Source organism: Coptis chinensis, chromosome 8 (genome assembly GCF_015680905.1).
Source record: "Coptis chinensis isolate HL-2020 chromosome 8, ASM1568090v1, whole genome shotgun sequence".
Taxonomy (NCBI): Eukaryota; Viridiplantae; Streptophyta; class Magnoliopsida; order Ranunculales; family Ranunculaceae; genus Coptis; species Coptis chinensis.
In genome coordinates, this window is record NC_141463.1 from 97,240,370 (window position 1) to 97,259,887 (window position 19,518).

Here is a 19,518-nt window from a genome sequence, read left to right on the forward strand (position 1 = left end):
GGTGGGATTGCTTTAGGCATATGTGTGGATATATATTGATTTCATTTTATTTTCACGAGTGCTGGAACAGGTTGAAACTTGGGGTCAGTACTCAGTACCCACAATATATATATAAATTGTTACAGAATTTATAACATATTTGTCCATCTATTTTCGTTTTGATTGAATTTCAGTTGATAACAATGAAAGTAGAATAAGCAAAACCCAAAAGAATATGTGTGCTGATGGGGCTTTAATCACTAGAAAGACTTGTCCAAAGTATGATTGTTTTGAACGGTTGGACTAAAAAAATAGAGGCTGGATCTTCTCCGCCCGGGTGGAAAAGGTTGATTTTTACACCTTACAAAATAATTTGGACATGTGTCCATTTATATAACACTAGAATAAATGAAACTAACAGAGTGAGATAAAACAAAAAAAGAAATCACTACAAATTAGTAAAGATTCCGTCCGTGCTTATCTCCACAATCGCAGTGCCCAATTGTTAAGTAACTGTAACTTTTATGAAATTTGCTCAAGTAACCTTTCGATTTCTGATGAGATCATTTCTTTTTCAATATTAATTTATCCAGTTAGCCATTTTTGTCTTAGATTCATTTTTAAGCACTATAATGTAAGTGGCAAGTCATATTTATCCAAAATACCATCGGAAATTCATGAACATAAGTTACATCATAACAATATAACTACTTAATAATTCAAGAACACAAGAGTTAGAGTGAAAACACTATATATGTTTACAAGTTCACTAAATTTAAGTAAATACGTGTAGGTTTTCTCATTTAAATGCAAATCAAGTCTTTCTACTTAAATGAAAGATAAAGCAAACACCAAGTTACTTATTTTTTGGAGTAATAATAAAATGGTTTATTTTCGTTGAAATATATGAGAGTAGGACTGTAGGAGAAAAGGCGAGATTGTGGACATTTTGTTTTCTAGATTTCACGCATAGAATATTTCCTATTTTTTGCAATTTGTTTTGATTTTCTTTTTTGAGCAATAGTTAACACCGTAAGTTGGGTGGTTACATATGTGGACACATGTCTAAATTATTTTGTAAGGTGTAAAAATCAATCTTTTCCACCCGGGTGGAGAAGATCCGGCCTCAAAAAAATATATCGTGATTCGAGAGGCATAAACAGCAATCTTTGGTTTTTTTTGAATTGGATAGGAAAAAATATTCTGATTAGAGAGAGGCATAAACAACAACTCTCCATCCTTTTTCTCATTCGGTTACAACTCTTTATCCATGATGTCGTCCAAAATCGAATAATTGGATGAATGTGTGAGTTGAATTTGGCCCAAGTGTGTCAGCCTTTTTATATGGATCTCGTTGTGGTAGTGTTTTTCAGAAGGCAGTGGAATCTCATCTATACTTAGTTTTCTCTACATATCCCCTAATGCTGTGTGGGCGTGTCGCGTTTGGCATATAAAGATTGCCTTTCACCGTGCATTTTTGTAATGTGCATGAGGTAATCTTACTTCACCAGCCTTGCTTGGTAGTTGGTAACGGGAAGTAAAATGTGGTAAGTTATTGTTGTGAGAAATTGTATCATCTAACGATTAACATCAAATTGCTTCTAAACTTTGCAGTCGGTTGATACTTTTGGTAATCTGTTAGTTGAAAGTACTTCATTCTAAGTTTTATGCTTGTTTGGCGAATTAAAAAGTAACGAAATTTAACCTCCTTAAATATGTGACTTCAAGTGAGGTCTTATACCAAGATACAATTATTACCCAGTATATACTGATTACTGAACCATTCAAACATTGCTGGATGATTTTTTTGGTTAAATTGATGGCTGTATTAATGGTATTTTTTTTTTGTTCGGTAAAGTTGAAATATCATTAAAAGTGAAAAGAAAGTAGGCCGAGAAAGCCTACTATTACAAAGAAACATAATAAAAGTTAAAAACATTACTACAAAACGCTAACCCAAGAACTATAAATTATTCTACTTCTAAATACAAACTAGCTTCCGAACCCGTCCTACGAACGGGTGCTATTATAAAAGTATTAGCATATAGCTCTGCATAACTATGAGATATGAATATTATATTGACTACTCATCTAAATTTCTTGCAATGCGAAAATCCCACTTTCAATAAAAAGAAAGAACCCACTCTAATAAAACCTTTTGATTTTTTTTTTGTTGTTTAATTAATAATATAAGGGGTGAACTAGTGTTACCCCTAGATGAGCCAATTAGGATTTCCCTCCCACTTGATGGGAAATTAGGGTCTCCCCTCTAAACACACGCTCAACTTGGTTTGACTGTTAACTTTCAAGTCAAACAACTGAAAATAACATAAATACCCCCACCTAATTAAAATTGAATATTTTCTTTTTAAAAATAATGAAAGCATTTGTGTAATTTTCAATTGTTTGACTTGAAAGTTAACGGTTAAACCAAGTTGACCGTGTGTTTAGGGAGAATATCCTAATTTCCCATCTAGTGGGGAGGAAATCCTAATTGGCTCATCTGGGGGGTAATACTAGTTAACCCTAATATAAATATGATTGAAGTTTTGGGAGAATGCCCAAAGAGTCAAAGTTCACATTGACGCTAATTGAATAGCAAAACATTACGATAAATACCATTTTAAATGCAAAGCTATACTTGTCATCAAGACATTTCTATTATATATAATACAACTATGTTTTGAGATTAGTTCGATGCATTTGCATCCAGTTTCCGAATTTTTGTTAATTATTCCTTGAGGTAAGTTCGATATATTTATATCATGTTGCCAATTTCCGGTTAATTATTCTTTGGGGATAGTTCGATCAATTTGCATTTAGCTTATGATTTTCCACTAAATATTTTTTTAGGTTAGTTTGTTGCATTTGCATCAAGTTTTCGATTCCCCATTAATTATATTTTTTGAGGTTAGAATAAACCTTCAATCATAAAGAACAATTCCTTTAGAATAAATATTCAATAACAACCCTCTAACAATGAACAATGAAGGCTTAGTTACCAAAAAAAATGAAGGCTTAGTTGCCTTTATATAATAACCAATATTTCTAATTCAATTTAAAAACCAAAATAGAAACCTTACTAATTAACCTAGACCTAGAACAAATAAGAAACTCTACTAATTCAATATATAAGACTACTAATAATATAATTAGAAGTTTCTATCCCCATGCATCATACTCCCCGGCTTGAAAGAAACTCATCCTCGAGTTTGGTTGCATGTAGACTTGCGGATATTCAGCAAAACTCTTGTACTTTATCATCATAGTTTCATGCAGTTGCGTCTAGTTTCCAATTTCCCGTTAATTATGTTTTGAGGTTAGTTCAATGCACTTATTGCATCAAATACTTTCCGATTTTCCGTTAATTATTCTTTGAGGTTAGTCCGATGCATTTACATCCAGTTTCTGATTTCATGTTAATTATTTTTTGAGGTTAGTACGATGCATTTACACCTAGTTCTTTATTTCACGTTAATTATTCTTTGAGGTTAGTTCCATGCAGTTGCACCCAATTTTCGATTTCTCGTTAATTATATTTTGAAGTTAGTTTGATGCATTTGCTACCAGTTGTTTCTGATTTCCGTTAATTACTTTTTGTTAGGTTAGATCGATGCATTCACATCCAGTTTTCGATTTCCCGTTAGTTTTTTTCTTTGCAATTAGTTCAATGCATTTGCATCCAATTTTCCGATTTCCCATTAATTATCTTTTGAAGTTAGTTAAATGCAGTTACAACTAGTTTTCAATTTATTGTTAATCATTCTTTTAGGTTACTTTTATGCATTTCCATTCAGTTTGTGATTTCCAGTTAATTATTCTTTGAGATTAGATTGATGCATTCACATCTTGTTTATGATTTCCCGTTGGTTATTCTTTGATGTCAGTTCAATGCATTTGCATCAAATTTCTGATTTCCCGTTAATTATCTTTTAAAGTTAGATAAATGCAATTTAATCCAATTTTTAATTTGTCGTTAATCATATTTTTAGGTTAGTTCCATACATTTGCATTTAGTTTTTTATTTCCCGTTAATTATTTTTTGAGGTTAGTTCAATGTAGTTGCATCCATTTTCTGATTTCTCGTTAATTATTTTTAGAGGTTAGTTGGATGCATTAGCAAGGTAGTAGAACTGGGATGGAAGCATATATGGGTGGAGTCGGATTCCACTGCTGTAATGAACTCATTTAATAACAACCAAATGCATTGGTGAGTGTGACCGGCATGGAAAAAAGTCAAGCATCTAGCCGATTGGATTCTAATTATCATCACATGGCGAGAGGTAAATTTTGGAGCAGACATTTGCTCTAAAAATATTGTCACCTTAGCAAAGGGGGAAACAAATGGTGGGTCGGTACTCCTAATTTTCTACACAGGATAGAAGACAATAATATGACCTACATACTATAGATTTGTAAATTAGCTATTTGTCGAAATGAAGACATAATACATATATTAACTTTTAACTCTTTTTTGAAACTTGTAACATTCTCTTAATCAATACAATTGTTTTTAGCAAAAAAAAAAAAAAGATTTCCTGTTAATTACTTTTTGAGGTTTGTTCAATGTATTTGCATCCAATTGTCGATTTTCCATTAATTACTTTTAGAGATTAGTTTGATGCAATCGTATCCAATTTTCGATTTTCCATTAGTAATTCAAGGTGGTGTGTAATACCAAATTCTATTAATCCTTCTGTTGTTTCCTTGCAAACATGGCTTAAAAAGATATCATACAAGTACATGATTCACTATGTTGGATCATAAAAAAAATTCCAACTTTCGATTTCCAGTTAATTATTCTCTAAGGTTAGTTCATTTTATTTCCATCCGGCCTGTTTCGGATTACCCGTTAATTATTTTTTGAGGTTAGTTCAATGCATTTGCATCATATTGCCAATTCCTCGTTAGTTATTCTTTAGGATAGTTTGATTCATTTGCATCTAGTTTCTAATTCCCCCTTAAATATTCTTTGAGGTTAGTTCGATGTATTTGCATCTAGTTTTATATTTTCTATTAATTATTCATTGAGGTTAGTTCCATGCAATTACATATAGCTAGTTTCTGATTTTCCATTAATTATGCTTTGAAGTTAATTTGATGGACTTGCATATAGTTTTTTATTTTTCTTTTAGGTTAAATTGATGCAACTACATCTAGTTTTTAATTTCCCGTTAATTATTCTTTGAAGTTAGTTCAATGCAGTTACACCTAGTTTTTTTTATTTTTCATTAATCATTCTTTTAGGTTTGTTCAATGCAGTTGCATCCATTTTTTTTTTTCTTGTTAATTATTTTTTGAGGTTAGTTAGATGCATTTGCATCCAATTTGTGATTTCCATTAGTTATTCAAGATTTCAAGGTGGTATGTAATAGGAGTGGGAATTTGGCCATAACGACCCTAACCCGACCCTGACCGACCCGACCCTAAGCCCTATAAAGTCCTCACAACTAAAGCCCTCACAGAGTTTAGGGTAGGGCCGACCCAGCCCTAATGCCATCTAAGGCAGGGTCAGGGCTAAGGTTCTGAAACATAGGCCCAACCCTAACCAAGCCCTAACCAAGCTTTAGTTATAGTTTCACTATAAAATATACAACTAAAATTATCTAACTCCTTGTTACATATTTTCAATTAAAATAACACTGTCATTTGTAATTTATCACTTACCGTATGGGTACTTCTAATAACTTGTCTTATATCATAAAAACTTGTAAACCTAATTGTTTCTATCTCACAACTCACATACACCTCACAACTCCCCGTCTAACCTAGTCGCCAAGAACAATAATGAGCACTGGGTACTAGCCTAATGAAAAATATGTTGACGTCAGTAAAAACTCATTCCATACTCTTATTTGTCTTTGTGTTCTTCAATGTTAAATGTAATTTTGGTGAGATTTGAGTACAAGAAATAACGGATTTATGTCAGTGAAAGCTCATTCCAAAATGTGTCTTGTGCATTTTAATTGTAATTTTGAAATATAAATATGAGTCTCTATGTACTTCAGTTTATTAGATTGTGGATATACATTTTAAATTGTTGGACTTATCAAGAATTATTACTAGATTGGTTGTTATTCAAATTTCAAAGTGGTGGGACTTTGAGTTTGCAAATCTTAAATTTTTTTTTTGTAATATAAATGAGTTTTAAAACTGATGCAGTAAAAAGAAGAAAATATATAGGCCCGGCCCGACCTGGCCCTAAACTGTTAAAGAGGTCTTAGGATATGGTCAGGGCTTGAAATTTAGACTTATGACCCGGCCCTATAGGGACTTTAGGGTCGGGCTGGCCCGACCCTAATAACTGAAAGGCTTTAAATGTTTAGGGCCGGGCTAGCCCGACTCGGCCCATTACCCACCCCTAGTATGTAATACCATATTCTATTGATTCTTCTATAGTTTTCTTGCAAACTTGACATAAAAAAACATATTATACATGATTTACTAAGTGTGATCATCAAAGATTATCCAATTTCTGATTTTCCGTTAATTATTCTTTTAGGTTAGTACAATGTATTTGCATCTAGTTTTGATCTCCGTTAATTATTCTTTGTTGTTAGTTCCATGCAGTTGTGTCCCATTTCCAATATCTCATTAATTATTTTTTGAGGTTACAACGCAGTTGTATCCATTTTTCAATTTCACGTTAATTATCCTCTGAGATTAGTTCAATGCATTTGCATCTTGTTGCCGATTTTTCGTTAATTGTTCTTTGAAGTTAGTTTGATGCATTTGCTACCAGTTTATGATTTCCCGTTAATTATTTGTTTAGGTTAGATCGATGCATTCACATCCAGTTTCCGATTTCCCGTTAGTTTTTTTTTCTTTGAAGTTAGTTCAATGCATTTTCCATCCAGTTTTTTATTTTATGTTAATTATTCTATAAGGATATTTTAATACAATTGCATCCAGATTCTAATTTCCCATTAATTATTTTGTGAGATTAGTTCAATACATTTGCATCCAGTTTCTAATTTTCTATTAATTAATTTTTTAGGTTAATTTCAAGCAGTTAGGTCCAGTTTTTTATTTGGCGTTAATTATGTTTTTAGTTTAGCTCGATGAGTTTGTTTTTAGTTTTCAATTTTCTATTAATTATTCTTAGTGGTTAGATCGATGCATTCACATCCAGTTTCTGATTTTCCATTAATTATTCTTTGAAGTTAGTTCACTGCAATGGCATCACCTACTTAGCTTGCTCATGTCACTGATAGAGTCATCTTCCAAGAAACCATTCCTTTTCTCACCGATCCAAAAGAAAACCCCACATTACACACAAATCTAAACATTAATTCTTGGAGCATTATGTGATGGTTCTTTTTTTGGTATAATATTTTAATAGGTTATGGACTATCACTATATAGTATAGTAACATGTAATTAGTATCGATAGTCTATACACTACAAAAGAGATTTGGGCCTTCTATAAATTTGGAAATAATGATGTTTTGTATTTTACTTAATATGTTTTGCAAGGTCTACATGTCTTAGAAGTTATCATTTTCTCCTAACAATCATTAGTTATTTTCATTATTATTGTGTCATGTTGTCATCATATAAAAACACGTGATTGAAATTTTCCCTTGACATTGAGGATATAAAATATGATATTGCTGCTGAAAATATAAGTATCAGGACAGTGAAATCACCATGTCACAAACATGATCATCTACCTTGTTGAACTTGGTATTAATATTTAAATACTGAACATTGTCCGGGCTGAATGTCTCTCCAACATACTGCTTAACTTCTGTAACCGTATTATCTATTACTGTTAGAACTTATTGGTACTCGAAACTCGTTTATAATTGATCTAACTTTGTTTATAACAATTTTTAGTGCAAAAAAAAAAAAAAAAAAAAAAAAAAAAATCTTGTAACTCTATGATATAAGGGTTTTGTTTATTTGGGTTATTTTTTACTTGGGTTTTATAGGGTTTATCTAGCTAAATTTCTAATCTAGAAGAAAAATTGGGAAATAGTGTCTTTGTGGGAATTTTAGTTGAACCCCATTACGTGGATAATGGAAACTCCTAATTTGGAATTCATTTTGTTTTTCTTTCGTAGTATTAGAGTTTATAAAAAAATTAGAGACTCTGTGAAGCCTTGAAAAATATAGCCAATAAGGCATGACTATAATATATATCTAAGGAATTCTATCCCACCTCACCACAAAATACTCAAAAGGGATATTCTTAAACTCTTTAAAAATCTTAGACCACTGAAATAATAAAACCTTGATAGATATTGATAAATTTCTGCTTAGATGTGGAAACGCCTTCAAAGTGTCACAATTTTTTTTTTTTTTTCCGAATAAGCTAGGGTTAGGCAGACCCCCACCTGCATTAACTTAACTTTTCCTTACATAGATGTTACCACTCGCATCCTCATTTACAATTTCCTGCACAGGAAAATCTAATGGATGTGCAAAGTGAACCGTAGAAAATTCACCATTTCCATGCAAACTAGCAAAATAATCCGCTACCCTATTCACTTTTGTTAAACACATGAGTAAAGGTTATGAATCTGAATTCTGGCATCACATCTCGAAACCAAGGTGGTTTCTCTTCTTTGTTTATCGCTTTGATGGCTCTTAAGGAGTCCGATTCAATTTCAACTTCTAAAAGCCTTACGCCAAACATCTCTCTATACATACCTCTATCGCTTTTAGTTCTTGGAATAAAACCGACGCAAAGTCCTCCAAACGCAAATTTACCCTTCCTTCATTATTTCTAATGACACCTCCATGACACGGACCATTGTCATCTAAAGCACCATCGTGTTAGCTTTCAACCCTATTACCGGGGGGAATCCATGAAGCGGTTTGTATGTCTCGCTGTTTGAAAAGAGTAGAAATACCTAGTCGACAAACAGGCGTCTTCCACATGCACCATCAGCGATTTTGGTCTAGTAACTTGAAGATAGTTTCTCAAATCACGACTAGCTTATTAAATACCACCTCAAATTGGTTTAGCATTTGTCTTTGAAATCTTCTTGCATTGCGTTCTTTCCAAATACTATCCACGAAGCACAAATGAATACCTTCGAATCTCTCCCACATCCGAGTTTTACATCTTCGGATAATCGAGACCCAAGCATTGCTCACATCGATAAAGATACCGAGAAGTTGTTTTACTCTATCAAAAAGTTCCCTTGAATAGGTACATTCAAAGAAGAGATGAGCTGAATATTCTCTGCTGCTTTTCGTGATAGACAACATGAAGATTGGTGCAAAATTTTCTTTTTAACTAACTTTGTTTCTAAGTCGGCATACTATTAGAGAATAGCTGCCATGTAGTAAATGAGTGCCGCGGCAATACCAACCTTCCCCATACCAGACCGTACCAAGGCTTCTTCTCCCTTTTCCTCGACAAAGCTTCATATGCGCTCTTGGAAATGAACCTACCACTCTGATGAGGAGTCCATACAATGAAATCCTTTGTCTAGATGAGAGTTAATTTGCACCTCCAAAATGTCCCCGCTTCAAATGATCTTGCATACCGTGTACTTCTTCATTCCATCGCCATTCAAATCAGCACCTCTCTTTGTAGCATTCAAATTTGAAAATCCCATGTTGCTCTCGCCTCAGATCATCCTCAATCAAAGGAGAACGAGCACACCATATGTCGTGCCATAATAGCGTGTAATCCGCCCATTTGCTATTTCATATCGATAAATCTTTTGGCCTCCTTTCGATACGCCAAAATATTTCTCCAATTCCATGAGCAGTCTTTTGGTATACTCATGGTCCAGAAGAATTTGTCTTTGATATGCTGCTTCCATGTCCAGTTAACCCATATCGTATCTTCTCTCGTAACCAATTTAAAAATCAGTCCACAGAAGGCACCAATATTCCACCGTTGTAAATTCATTACTCCCAGTCCTCCCTCCTCTTTCGAAAGACAAACAGTACTCCAACTCGCTTGATGATGCCCTTTCTTTACTGTAGATCCAGTCCACAAGAATTGTGCACAAATCTGTTGTACATGTTCAAGAACTGTGGACGGTAGAATGAAGGTTCTAGACCAATAAGTATGAAAAGCATTAAGGACTGAGTTTATGACTTGTAGTCTTTCTGATGAGAAAAAACTTTGATTTCCAACCAAATCTTGCTAGTAACCTTTTCTATTAATGGTTGACATTCCCTTAATCTTGCCGAAATGAGAGGTAGCCCAAGATATCTCAATTGGAGGTCTAATCAATTCAATTCCCATTATCTCGGCTAAAGCTTTAGGCCGATTAAGCCCTCCCGCTAACAAGGAAGTCTTATGATTATTAATCCTTAGCCCGATTTGCCTCTCCAAATCCTTGAAGACGGACTTTAATAGCTTGAACTGATTGTCGCCTTTACAAAACATTAACACATCATCGGCCAAATGCTAAGTGTGTGTCAATCTCACCTTCTTTGCATTTGGAATGGAACGTAATGCTTTTGTTATTGATGCTCTGATGAGAAGCCAATCGAGAATTTCCATTATCATCACAAAACGAATCGGTGATAAAGGATCACCAAATGGGCAATAAAAATTTCAGCCATTGATGAGAATAGAGTACGATGGAGTAGAAATGCACATCTCGATCCATTTATACATAGCTTCAGGGAATTTAAACACTCTGATCATGGCTAAGATAGATTCCCAGCTCACTGTGTCATAGGCTTTCCTTATATCAAGCTTTATCGAACATCTGGGGCTACCATACTTCCTGTCATAACCTCTGAGAAGTTCATGAGACAAAAGTGTCACAATTTTACTCAATCCAAATACCACACAGAATAGCAAATGGTAATAAGTTCCAAAAACGATTACAATAATGATAATTATACGTATGATTGATTACAGAAAAGTTGAGATCCAAAAAGTTCCAAGAACAGCATGGGATAAGTAGAAAGAATATGGAAATTGAGATACTAGGTGCAGGAAAATGATACGGCTATGGACAACAAGCCGACTGGATAAGCCCACCCTCCGTCCGATGTTTCAAATCTATGGGCCAAACGCTATTTCAATTCGTGCAGGGGCCGAACTAGGTTTCTAGCCGCTCATTGACCAAATGTAGGGATGTCCAAATGGGTATCCAATCTGGCCCGAACCTGACTTTTCGGGTTTTGAATGGGTATCGGGTTATCCGAATCTGAACCGGTTTTAGCGGGTCAAGTTTGGAGTCGGGTATTTTGTTGAGAAGTGTGACCAAATCCTACCCTAACCCTATATTTCGGGTACCCATCGGGCACGGGTTCGGGTAGGATAAAGCCCGGTATAAATGAAGAAAGAAGACAATAAGAATTTTATTTGAAATATATATCTACATTTTATTCCTTATTCGGGCTATCCACCAATCCTTCAAACAAAATAAAACTTCCAATGAACTTGGAAGTAATTATCACTTATACTCGGATATAATTATTTGATATGATTTAAAAATAGATAGACTCATAATAAACTATAGACACATGATCACGTGTAATTACTGAAAAAATTGGAAATTCCGACATAATTTTTTTCATAATCCAATATATTAAATAACTCATTATTGTAAACATGAATGAGATCATAATCCAAATATTTATCTAACTCATTCTTTTATATGAGATTAGTAGTATGCAATTGAAACCGGATTTGAGGTTCGATTTCGGTCCGGGTTCGATTTCGGAATTTTTAGCTCTTTTAACGGGTTTAGAGCTAAATTATCAGGTCGGTCAGGGTTTAAAGAGTGTGACCAAACCCTACTCTATGTATTTCGATTTGAGTTTGGATTTGGGTTCGGATTTTGTCGAATTCGGCCAGGATTCGGTACAGGTATTTTGTTCGGGTTTTGAGCAAGATGGACATCCCTAAAGGCTCTTTTTTGGCAAGAATTTTACTAGGTGGTTTAGCCAAAGCGTGGTTCAAGATGATCAATAACACAAGTTGTTTGGTTCTTGCCTACTCTTCCTCAAAACTTATTTTTTTAAACACACAAAATAATCATGAAAAACTTCAAATAGAAAACCCAATACAATGTAATCTTAAAACATATTGTTAATCAAACTCCCAAATTAATATACCAAAACAACCACATATATATTTCTATTTTCTTGAAAGAAATTTTACAAAGAAATATTACATAAACTTCTTTTAGTAGCAACAATTTGGAAATCCAAAAAATCAAGTGGGTTTCATTTTGTATCTTTGGAGAAATCAAGAGATGATATGAGTAGAGATGTTCAAATTTGAGAAAATAGAGATTTTTGTGTGATGAAAACGGTGGGTTTTGCTTTGAGATATTGACTTTTCTTTTTGTTTTAAGTAAGTTGATTGTGGTGTGAAGATGGATGGTGGTGGGGAAATAAATTGTTGAAGTGGTGAAGAAGAAGAGAGTACGGCTGTGTTTTCATTTTTTTTTTTTTTATTTGTCCTTTTCTTATTTAGTATGATGTAGATTGAAATCCAACCTTTTCCAATGGATACCGTTATTCATACTTTTGTGGTTGGGCAACCAACCAACTAGTAGCTTTTTCAGGCTTGGTTTAGGAACCAAACATAAAAAGATGGACACCCCCTACCAAACAGGGCCTAACCAAATGTCCAAATGTTATTCCAATTTACGCGAGCTAAACCTTATCCGAAGAAGGACCTCATTTAAACTTGGGACATTAAACTTTTTGAAAATTTTAAATAAATTACGAAAATTTCCATTTGTGCGAACAAACAACAAAGTACCCCTCCGCATTGTGCTGCTCGATTATTACATTACTGTCACAGTGTCACTTAATAACAAAGAGGGTCGATTATTACATTACTGTCACAGTGTCACTTTCCGAATGTTGCAAAGAGAGTAAACACAACAAATAACAAAAATCACTTAATGGGAATAAACAATCTCTTAAACATACGAGCATACATCCTAACACAACTTGTCATGGATTAGTGGAATACCATAAGGGTCGTGGGCAAATAGTCTTACAGTCTATTGGACATACGCCCTCAATCATACAATCATCCAAACTGAAGATACCTTTATCATGTCCACTATAGTAAGGAGTTTCCATATCGTGCGAAGTGAAGTAGATACAATTGCATCTACATCCAGGAAAATCAAATGGAACAACAGAGAATGAGTTATTCGTACCCAGAAACAATGCACAATCTCCAATGTCTTTAGTTACCACCCATTTGGGCGCATTTGTACAACTAAAATCCAGCTTGAAGACTCGGAACCCTTTAGTAGTACGATAAGATTCAGAATCCTCATCCACCCAATCATTATAATCCCTAATGACCATAAGTAGGTCAGTAGATGTTGCTACAAGATAGTAGAGTGACTCTTCACCCGCCATGGCCATGTCATCGCATTTTCGTAGTGACAGTGGGCTTATGAATGGAGAAGATCCATCACCGTCAAGGCCTTTCACTATACCAACCTCTCCTTTAAAGTCTAGAACATAAAAGTCCCCTTTGTAAAATGTGAAGTCATCGTAATTTAAATGAAGCCCGGGTACTATGGCCCAACAGTCGTCCTTTCCTGACCGAAAGTAGTACAACGACCTCTGATTGTTCTCCATGATAATGACTATAGGAGAGTGAGAAGAATCGGGATCGGGATTGGAAGATGTAATTGCCTTATATAAAAATATATCACGTACTTCGTTGGAGGGCCAGTCGGATATTTCATCTAGACGGAATAAGTCACCGAACAGATAAAAGAGGACGCCATTCTGGTCAGTTCGAGTACCAAACGCATGGGGTAACTTGGTGAGAGGAGGAAGGTGGACTACTTTCTTGGAGAAGGGATGGAGTAGTTGCAACTCTGAATTCTCGTGGACCGTAATTAGCCATCCAAAAGAGACTCCGAGTATACGACGTCCCAATAACTCTGGTATCTCAATTTTATAAGTCAGTCCATCCAAAATACTGAAGAAACCAAGGACACCGTCGTGGGAATAGTTTTCAAATTCGCCGATGTTGTAATCGAGGAGACATGGAACAAGTAGCCATGGAAATCGACCTTTGTGGCGGAGTACAGAAAGTGATCTCCAAGACTTGCAAACACAATCGAAACGGATTAAATCGGGAAGAGAAAGCGGTTTTTTTATTTGGATAAGCAGATCAGGAATCAATTCACTCCAAGGACGATAATCACTTTCGAGATCCATGAATTTCTTACAGAGCGCCTGACCTAAGAGAGGGAAAATCCTAATTGGCTCATCTAGTGGGTAATACTAGTTCACCCAACTTGGAATCTCATCCAAGCACAACCTGGATTTGAAGACCACTAGCCAAAGCCCAATCACACTAATCCAATCCAATCCAAGCCCAAGCTACTACCCATACGGCAATATACCTGCACTGCTATGGGAGTTAAAAGGGTGTATACAGGGACCAATGTTTTCTCCTTCTACTGTTTTTGCAATCTGCTTCCTGTTTCTTGCTTCACATTTCCACGATGAGATACTAAGGTCATGGAGTGAAAAACATTCGAACCGGCTCCTGTTTCTTACAATGCTTTCACATGCAAAAGTGAACCAAATTGCAAAATACGACAAGGGGTATATTAACTATAGAGACTCAAAAACATTCCGACTTAGCGCGGATATAACTTCACCTTACAATGCACATCTGAAACTCACGAACAGTGTAAGAAAAAAACAAAAGAGCATGGTTGTGTCAAGAGTTCACAAGGCCATCAGAACACGAAGGTCTTCCATGCCTATGCGCCCTGCATCTTTACCATCCTTTCTCCTAAAAGCTTCCCTTGCCAACATCTTTTTCTTATCTTGTAAAGCCAATATTCGTTCTTCAATGCTATCCTTAGTGATTAACCTCACAATCTTTACATCCTTCTTCTGCCCAATACGGTGAACACGATCCATTGCCTGCTCCTCAACTGCTGGGTTCCACCATGGCTCTAAAAGGTATACCCTTGATGCTGCTGTAAGATTTATTCCTGTACCTGAAGCCTTGAGGCTAGCCAGAAGCACTGTGGTTGTACATGAATCTTGGTTGCTGAATTGTTCTATCACTTCAGCTCTCTTCTTTGCTGTCATCGACCCATCCAAACGCAAGATCGTGAAACCAGATGCTTTAAGTGGCTCTTCGAGTAAAATCAGCATTTTTCTAAACTGCGAAAATACTATAGATTTTGTAGAAGGGTCTCGCTCTCTGTCTTCCAAAAGGAGTTTCAGCAAAGCATTCACTTTTGAAGAAATGTCACGGGAAGAAGGGACAACAGAACTATCGTCGTCAGTGGGTTCTGGTGGTGCCAAATAGAGATCGGATTCGGAAAGGGATTGACGACAGAGAGGGCAGGAAGGATTTGGGCGCTTAAGAGCTTTCAATATGCAGGCCCGGCAAAAGATGTGAGCACAACGTGTGATGATGGTATTGGATGGTGGAGAAATGCAAATCGGGCAATCAAAGTCATCTCCATCTTGTAGCATTGCAACCATTTTCTTCAGCAACTCCGGCTTATTAGATACATCTGCAAAGTTCCAAATGTCATCAAGTAAAAAACACGTAAGAACTACAACAATCAACAAATGCATAGTATACTTTTGAAAGAATCATTCCATTAGAAATTTCCTTCTGCCAAGTGGTTTAGAAGGCGCTTTCCGATCTACGGATTAAAATACTCTGACCTATCTCCCCTCAAAATAGAACAACTAAAGATATCAAATGAAAAGAAATCACCCGATACACTTCAACAAGTGTCTCGCTCAGCGTCGTGAGTGCCTTTCAAATACATCTTATGGTTGTTCTTGTTTAATTGTAAACATTGGCAGGTATATTAGCTAGAACAAGGGATGCTGTTTAACTAGAATACGGATGTCGCTAAGTAGTTGGTAGATTCTTCTTGCTCAAAAACCTCTGGCAAAATGCAAATAGGAGTAGAAGTTTCACAGCTCTAAAATGAAAGCGAAAAGTTCATTTCATTTGCATCAGTTTTGTAGATCCTTAGTGTTGAAACCACTCATCAACTGCTTAAACATCCTCATTTCTTATTTAAATTTGCATGAAAAGATTTCCCGGTAAACAAGTACAGGCTATATCACATAGATTTTTCTTGGCAAAGAGGAGCTCAAGGTTTGTGTGAATCCATGACATATAAATCTCATCCCTAGTTCTCGTAATAACAGAGAATTACATATTCAAATCCTACAGTTCTGAGACTTCCAACACATCTCTTGCCTACATGCAAGCACTGGACACATACAAGAACAAAAATACTAGATTACTAGGTACACCAAGATACATGGAGAAACATTTAAATTATTAGACCGGAATAGTTATATGCCCTTAAATATATGTGACTGTAAGGAGTAGAAGTTCCTGCAATTGGGTAATAATTCCTCCCATTACCAATCCAAAAGGACAAGAAGAAGATGCAATAAAAACTAATAAAGTAATAATAATATTTAAGAAAAATGGCGAGGGAGGGAAACAACAACTTTCCAATGTGATGGACTAGGAATACACCCTGGGGAGGTGGGAGAGGGGGTGGGGAGAAGATTCTCTCTAATAGAACATATATCTAATGGCCCCATGTGAGTTCTGTGAAAAATTAAAATTTTATAATTTGATTATCTTTAGTTAATTATAAAGAGTGAACGTAGACTATAGAAACAAATGCAACATCATTACCTTCAATATTGTTGGAGGGAAGTAGCAACTTCATATCAGGATACAAGGCGATATCATCACAGATCTGGCGAAGCCGTAGGATAATACTGAGTACAGTTGAGTAATTACGTACTACACTGTTAACGCAAATGTAAGCCTTGACCAAAGTTCTAGCCTCATTCTCCATCTGGTCATATAGTTCACGCTCTCGAGCAGAGAGATCCACAAAACAAGTTTCTATAGTTTTAGGCGGTAGTCCAATATCGATGTTGTCCTTTATTCTTCTCAAGGAAATGGTTCCCATCAAGATCTGCAAATAACTCAATGAAAAGAAAGGTTAGAATCCTTGTATTTCGAACTCAATCCATTTGTTTAAGTATAGTGCAGAAAATTGAGTCAATCATTGGAAACCTTTTGGGAGATGATAGGAGGAGCATTCTAGGTATAACTCCTTCATTTGACTTAGTTTGTATGCCTATGAATGTATGACGTTTGGGGCTTGGGAACATTCACACCTTTAATGTTGGCATTGTTAAGGCATTGTTAAGGAAGTGTTTGTGGAGGTTTGGGATGGAGAGGGAGAATTTGAAGAGGATATTGGTGGTTTCAAGGTGTGGTGTGTTTCATCTAGGTTGGGAGAGTGTCCATGTTCGTAAGCCAAATGATTGTTGTGTATGAAGGGCATAGTGAGTATTCTGCTCGTTTTCAAGCAAGGTATTACTGTATACAAGTTTGGGTGGCAATCAAATTTTGCTTTGAAAGGACCCATCGCTTGGGGAAAGACCTAACAGGGAGGACTATAAAACCTGGTTCTATATGTCAGAACTTTTTTTTATATGTCTGAGCTTTAACAGAGCACTAATGTAACATTTCCTAGAATCTTGGTACTTCCAGGGCATTCAACAATTAAGTTAGTGATGAGTTTCCTCGCATATGGCTAGGCTCAAAACAGTTGAATTGAATAGACGGGGCTCTGACATGTACATTTCTGTTGGCCATTTTGAATTTCATTAAATGGCATGATGTGTGAAAAATGCTCACGACTTGCTACTAAAAAGCATCAGCAGGATACATGATAATAGTATTACGAGATATCATGCAAAAAAATAACCTTAAGTTGAGAAGTACAGATAGATACTAGAAACCATATATGAAAATTGTGTATGTGAGAAGCTCTTCTTATTAACAAGTAGAACAATAAAACACAAAATGACATTACCTGCAGTCTTGAAAGTCCACTCTCATTTCCTTGAGAAAGTGGTCGTTGCACCAGACTTAGCCAATAGCTCTTAATCGAAAATGGTTCAAACTTCAAGAAAGCCATTAGTGAGAACAAATCCAACGAACCATTCTGAATAGGTGTCCCAGTAACAACCCATCTTCTCTTAGCTTTGAGACCAATAACAGCTTGACTTTGTAGCGCCCCCTCATTCTTAATCACATGTGCCTCATCCAAAATAACTCTAAACCACTCCATCTTCTTAATAGGACTTTCTCGATTCTGTTCAGCAGCGAGAGTACTATATGTTGTCAAAACCAAATCATACTTTTGAAGCTCTCTAACAATTTGTGTTCGCTCTCCTCCGTAATACAAGTACACCTTGAAGCTACCACGTCTAGTATGTTCAGTTAACTGTGTTATCCATGTAGACATTACGGATGGAGGGCATACAACTAACGTCCCTTTCGTTCTAACTCCTTCCTCCTCTTTATCCTCAATATGGGGATCACTCATTTTACGTTTCTTGCGCGAATTTACCGCAACCTTTTTCCCTCGTTTTCCCTTGCCCTTCTTCCCCATCTCTACCTCTTCCCTCTCTTCACCACCATTGTCACCTAACGTAACATCGTCTTCTGCTCTGTTAGTAGCAATTAAAGAAAGCAATGTGAGTGTCTTACCTAAACCCATATCATCAGCAAAAATGCCACCTCTGAGAGGGACGGGTCGTTTATCGGTATGGAAATTCGTCAACACATTCATATAACCACCATCTTTCTCTTCCCAAAAAGGCGGTAACTCCTCGCAACTCTCCCTGTGTACCAACCACCCCAACCCTTCTTTTTGATGTAAAAACAAGTTAGGCTTAATAACATCACTAGGTGGTTCCATAGCTTTCATGCCCTCCTTCTTATCCTCATTAGCACTAACTAACATAAATATATCATCTATACTCTTAAAGTCTTTAGCCTTTTTCTTCTCTTCCGCAACCGCCGAGACAGACAATTGAAACATAGGCTCCTCAGGTGGAATAAGCAAAAGCCCACCTCCCTCAATAGCATTTTCAACAATAGAGAATGCATCAATTCTACTAAAAATATGAACTTGACAAGGAAGTCTATACCTCTGTTTAACACCAGGTGTGCTTGGAACAATACCTTCAAGAGTAATTAAACCAGCATCCATTAAAGGAGCAAATACAGCAGCGCAATCACGTTCAACATAACCAACTTGGGCACTCCTCATATTCAAAACTTTTATAGCATTTGAGTCATATGGATTAAGTGGCTCTCTAACTAAACCAATCATTTCTCTTCCAGTTATCCTTCCACTGTAATGTTGTAAACCAACAATACGAACAACCACAAAACCCACCAAGAAAAACTCTGAAGAAGAAGTAGATGATTCCGAGTTGTTGGGGTCTTCTGTTTCTTGCCCATGACTCCATTGATCAAGATTTAAGTAGAGATTTACTGGGTCTTCCATGAACATACATGCAAAGAAAAGTTTTTTTTGTTGGTCTTCTTTTCTCTCTCTCTCTCTCTCACTGAGAGTCTTATTTTGTACCGTTTCTATTTGAAAAAGGCCAAAGCGAGTTTGTTTTATTTTTCCTCGAGATGCGTGATGGAAGCACACGTGGTGGTTTAAATGGGTATGGTAAATACTCATTTTTTCTTTTTCATTTCGAATTTATTCGGTATTCCAAATTTGGAATTTTTAATTAG

The 19,518-nt window shown here is 35.8% G+C and overlaps 2 protein-coding genes across 2 annotated transcripts; both read right to left on the reverse strand.

Annotated features, from left to right (window-relative positions):
- Positions 1-12,875: 12,875 nt before the first annotated feature.
- On the reverse strand, positions 12,876-14,111 carry LOC147484856 (F-box protein SKIP23-like). The gene has a single exon (XM_086579835.1). The coding sequence runs from the start codon at positions 14,109-14,111 to the stop codon at positions 12,876-12,878; it is 1,236 nt and encodes a 411-aa protein (XP_086435961.1).
- A 374-nt stretch (positions 14,112-14,485) lies between these two features.
- On the reverse strand, positions 14,486-19,361 carry LOC147484857 (DNA/RNA helicase protein). The gene is made up of 3 exons (XM_086577721.1): positions 17,795-19,361; positions 16,597-16,885; positions 14,486-15,436 (listed from the first exon to the last, which is right to left on the reverse strand). The coding sequence occupies exons 1-3, from the start codon at positions 19,283-19,285 to the stop codon at positions 14,631-14,633; spliced, it is 2,586 nt and encodes an 861-aa protein (XP_086433847.1). The 5' UTR covers positions 19,286-19,361; the 3' UTR covers positions 14,486-14,630.
- Between the last annotated feature and the right edge of the window lie 157 nt (positions 19,362-19,518).

Excerpts from the sequence above, each read along its gene's own strand:
- LOC147484856 (XM_086579835.1), bottom strand. The coding sequence starts at position 14,111 with ATGGATCTCGAAAGTGATTATCGTCCTTGGAGTGAATTGATTCCTGAT.
- LOC147484857 (XM_086577721.1), bottom strand. The coding sequence starts at position 19,285 with ATGTTCATGGAAGACCCAGTAAATCTCTACTTAAATCTTGATCAATGG. Across the intron at positions 16,886-17,794 it reads GTGGACTTTCAAGACTGCAG|ATCTTGATGGGAACCATTTC; the intron begins GTAATGTCATTT and ends AGTTATTTGCAG. Across the intron at positions 15,437-16,596 it reads TCCCTCCAACAATATTGAAG|ATGTATCTAATAAGCCGGAG; the intron begins GTAATGATGTTG and ends GGAACTTTGCAG.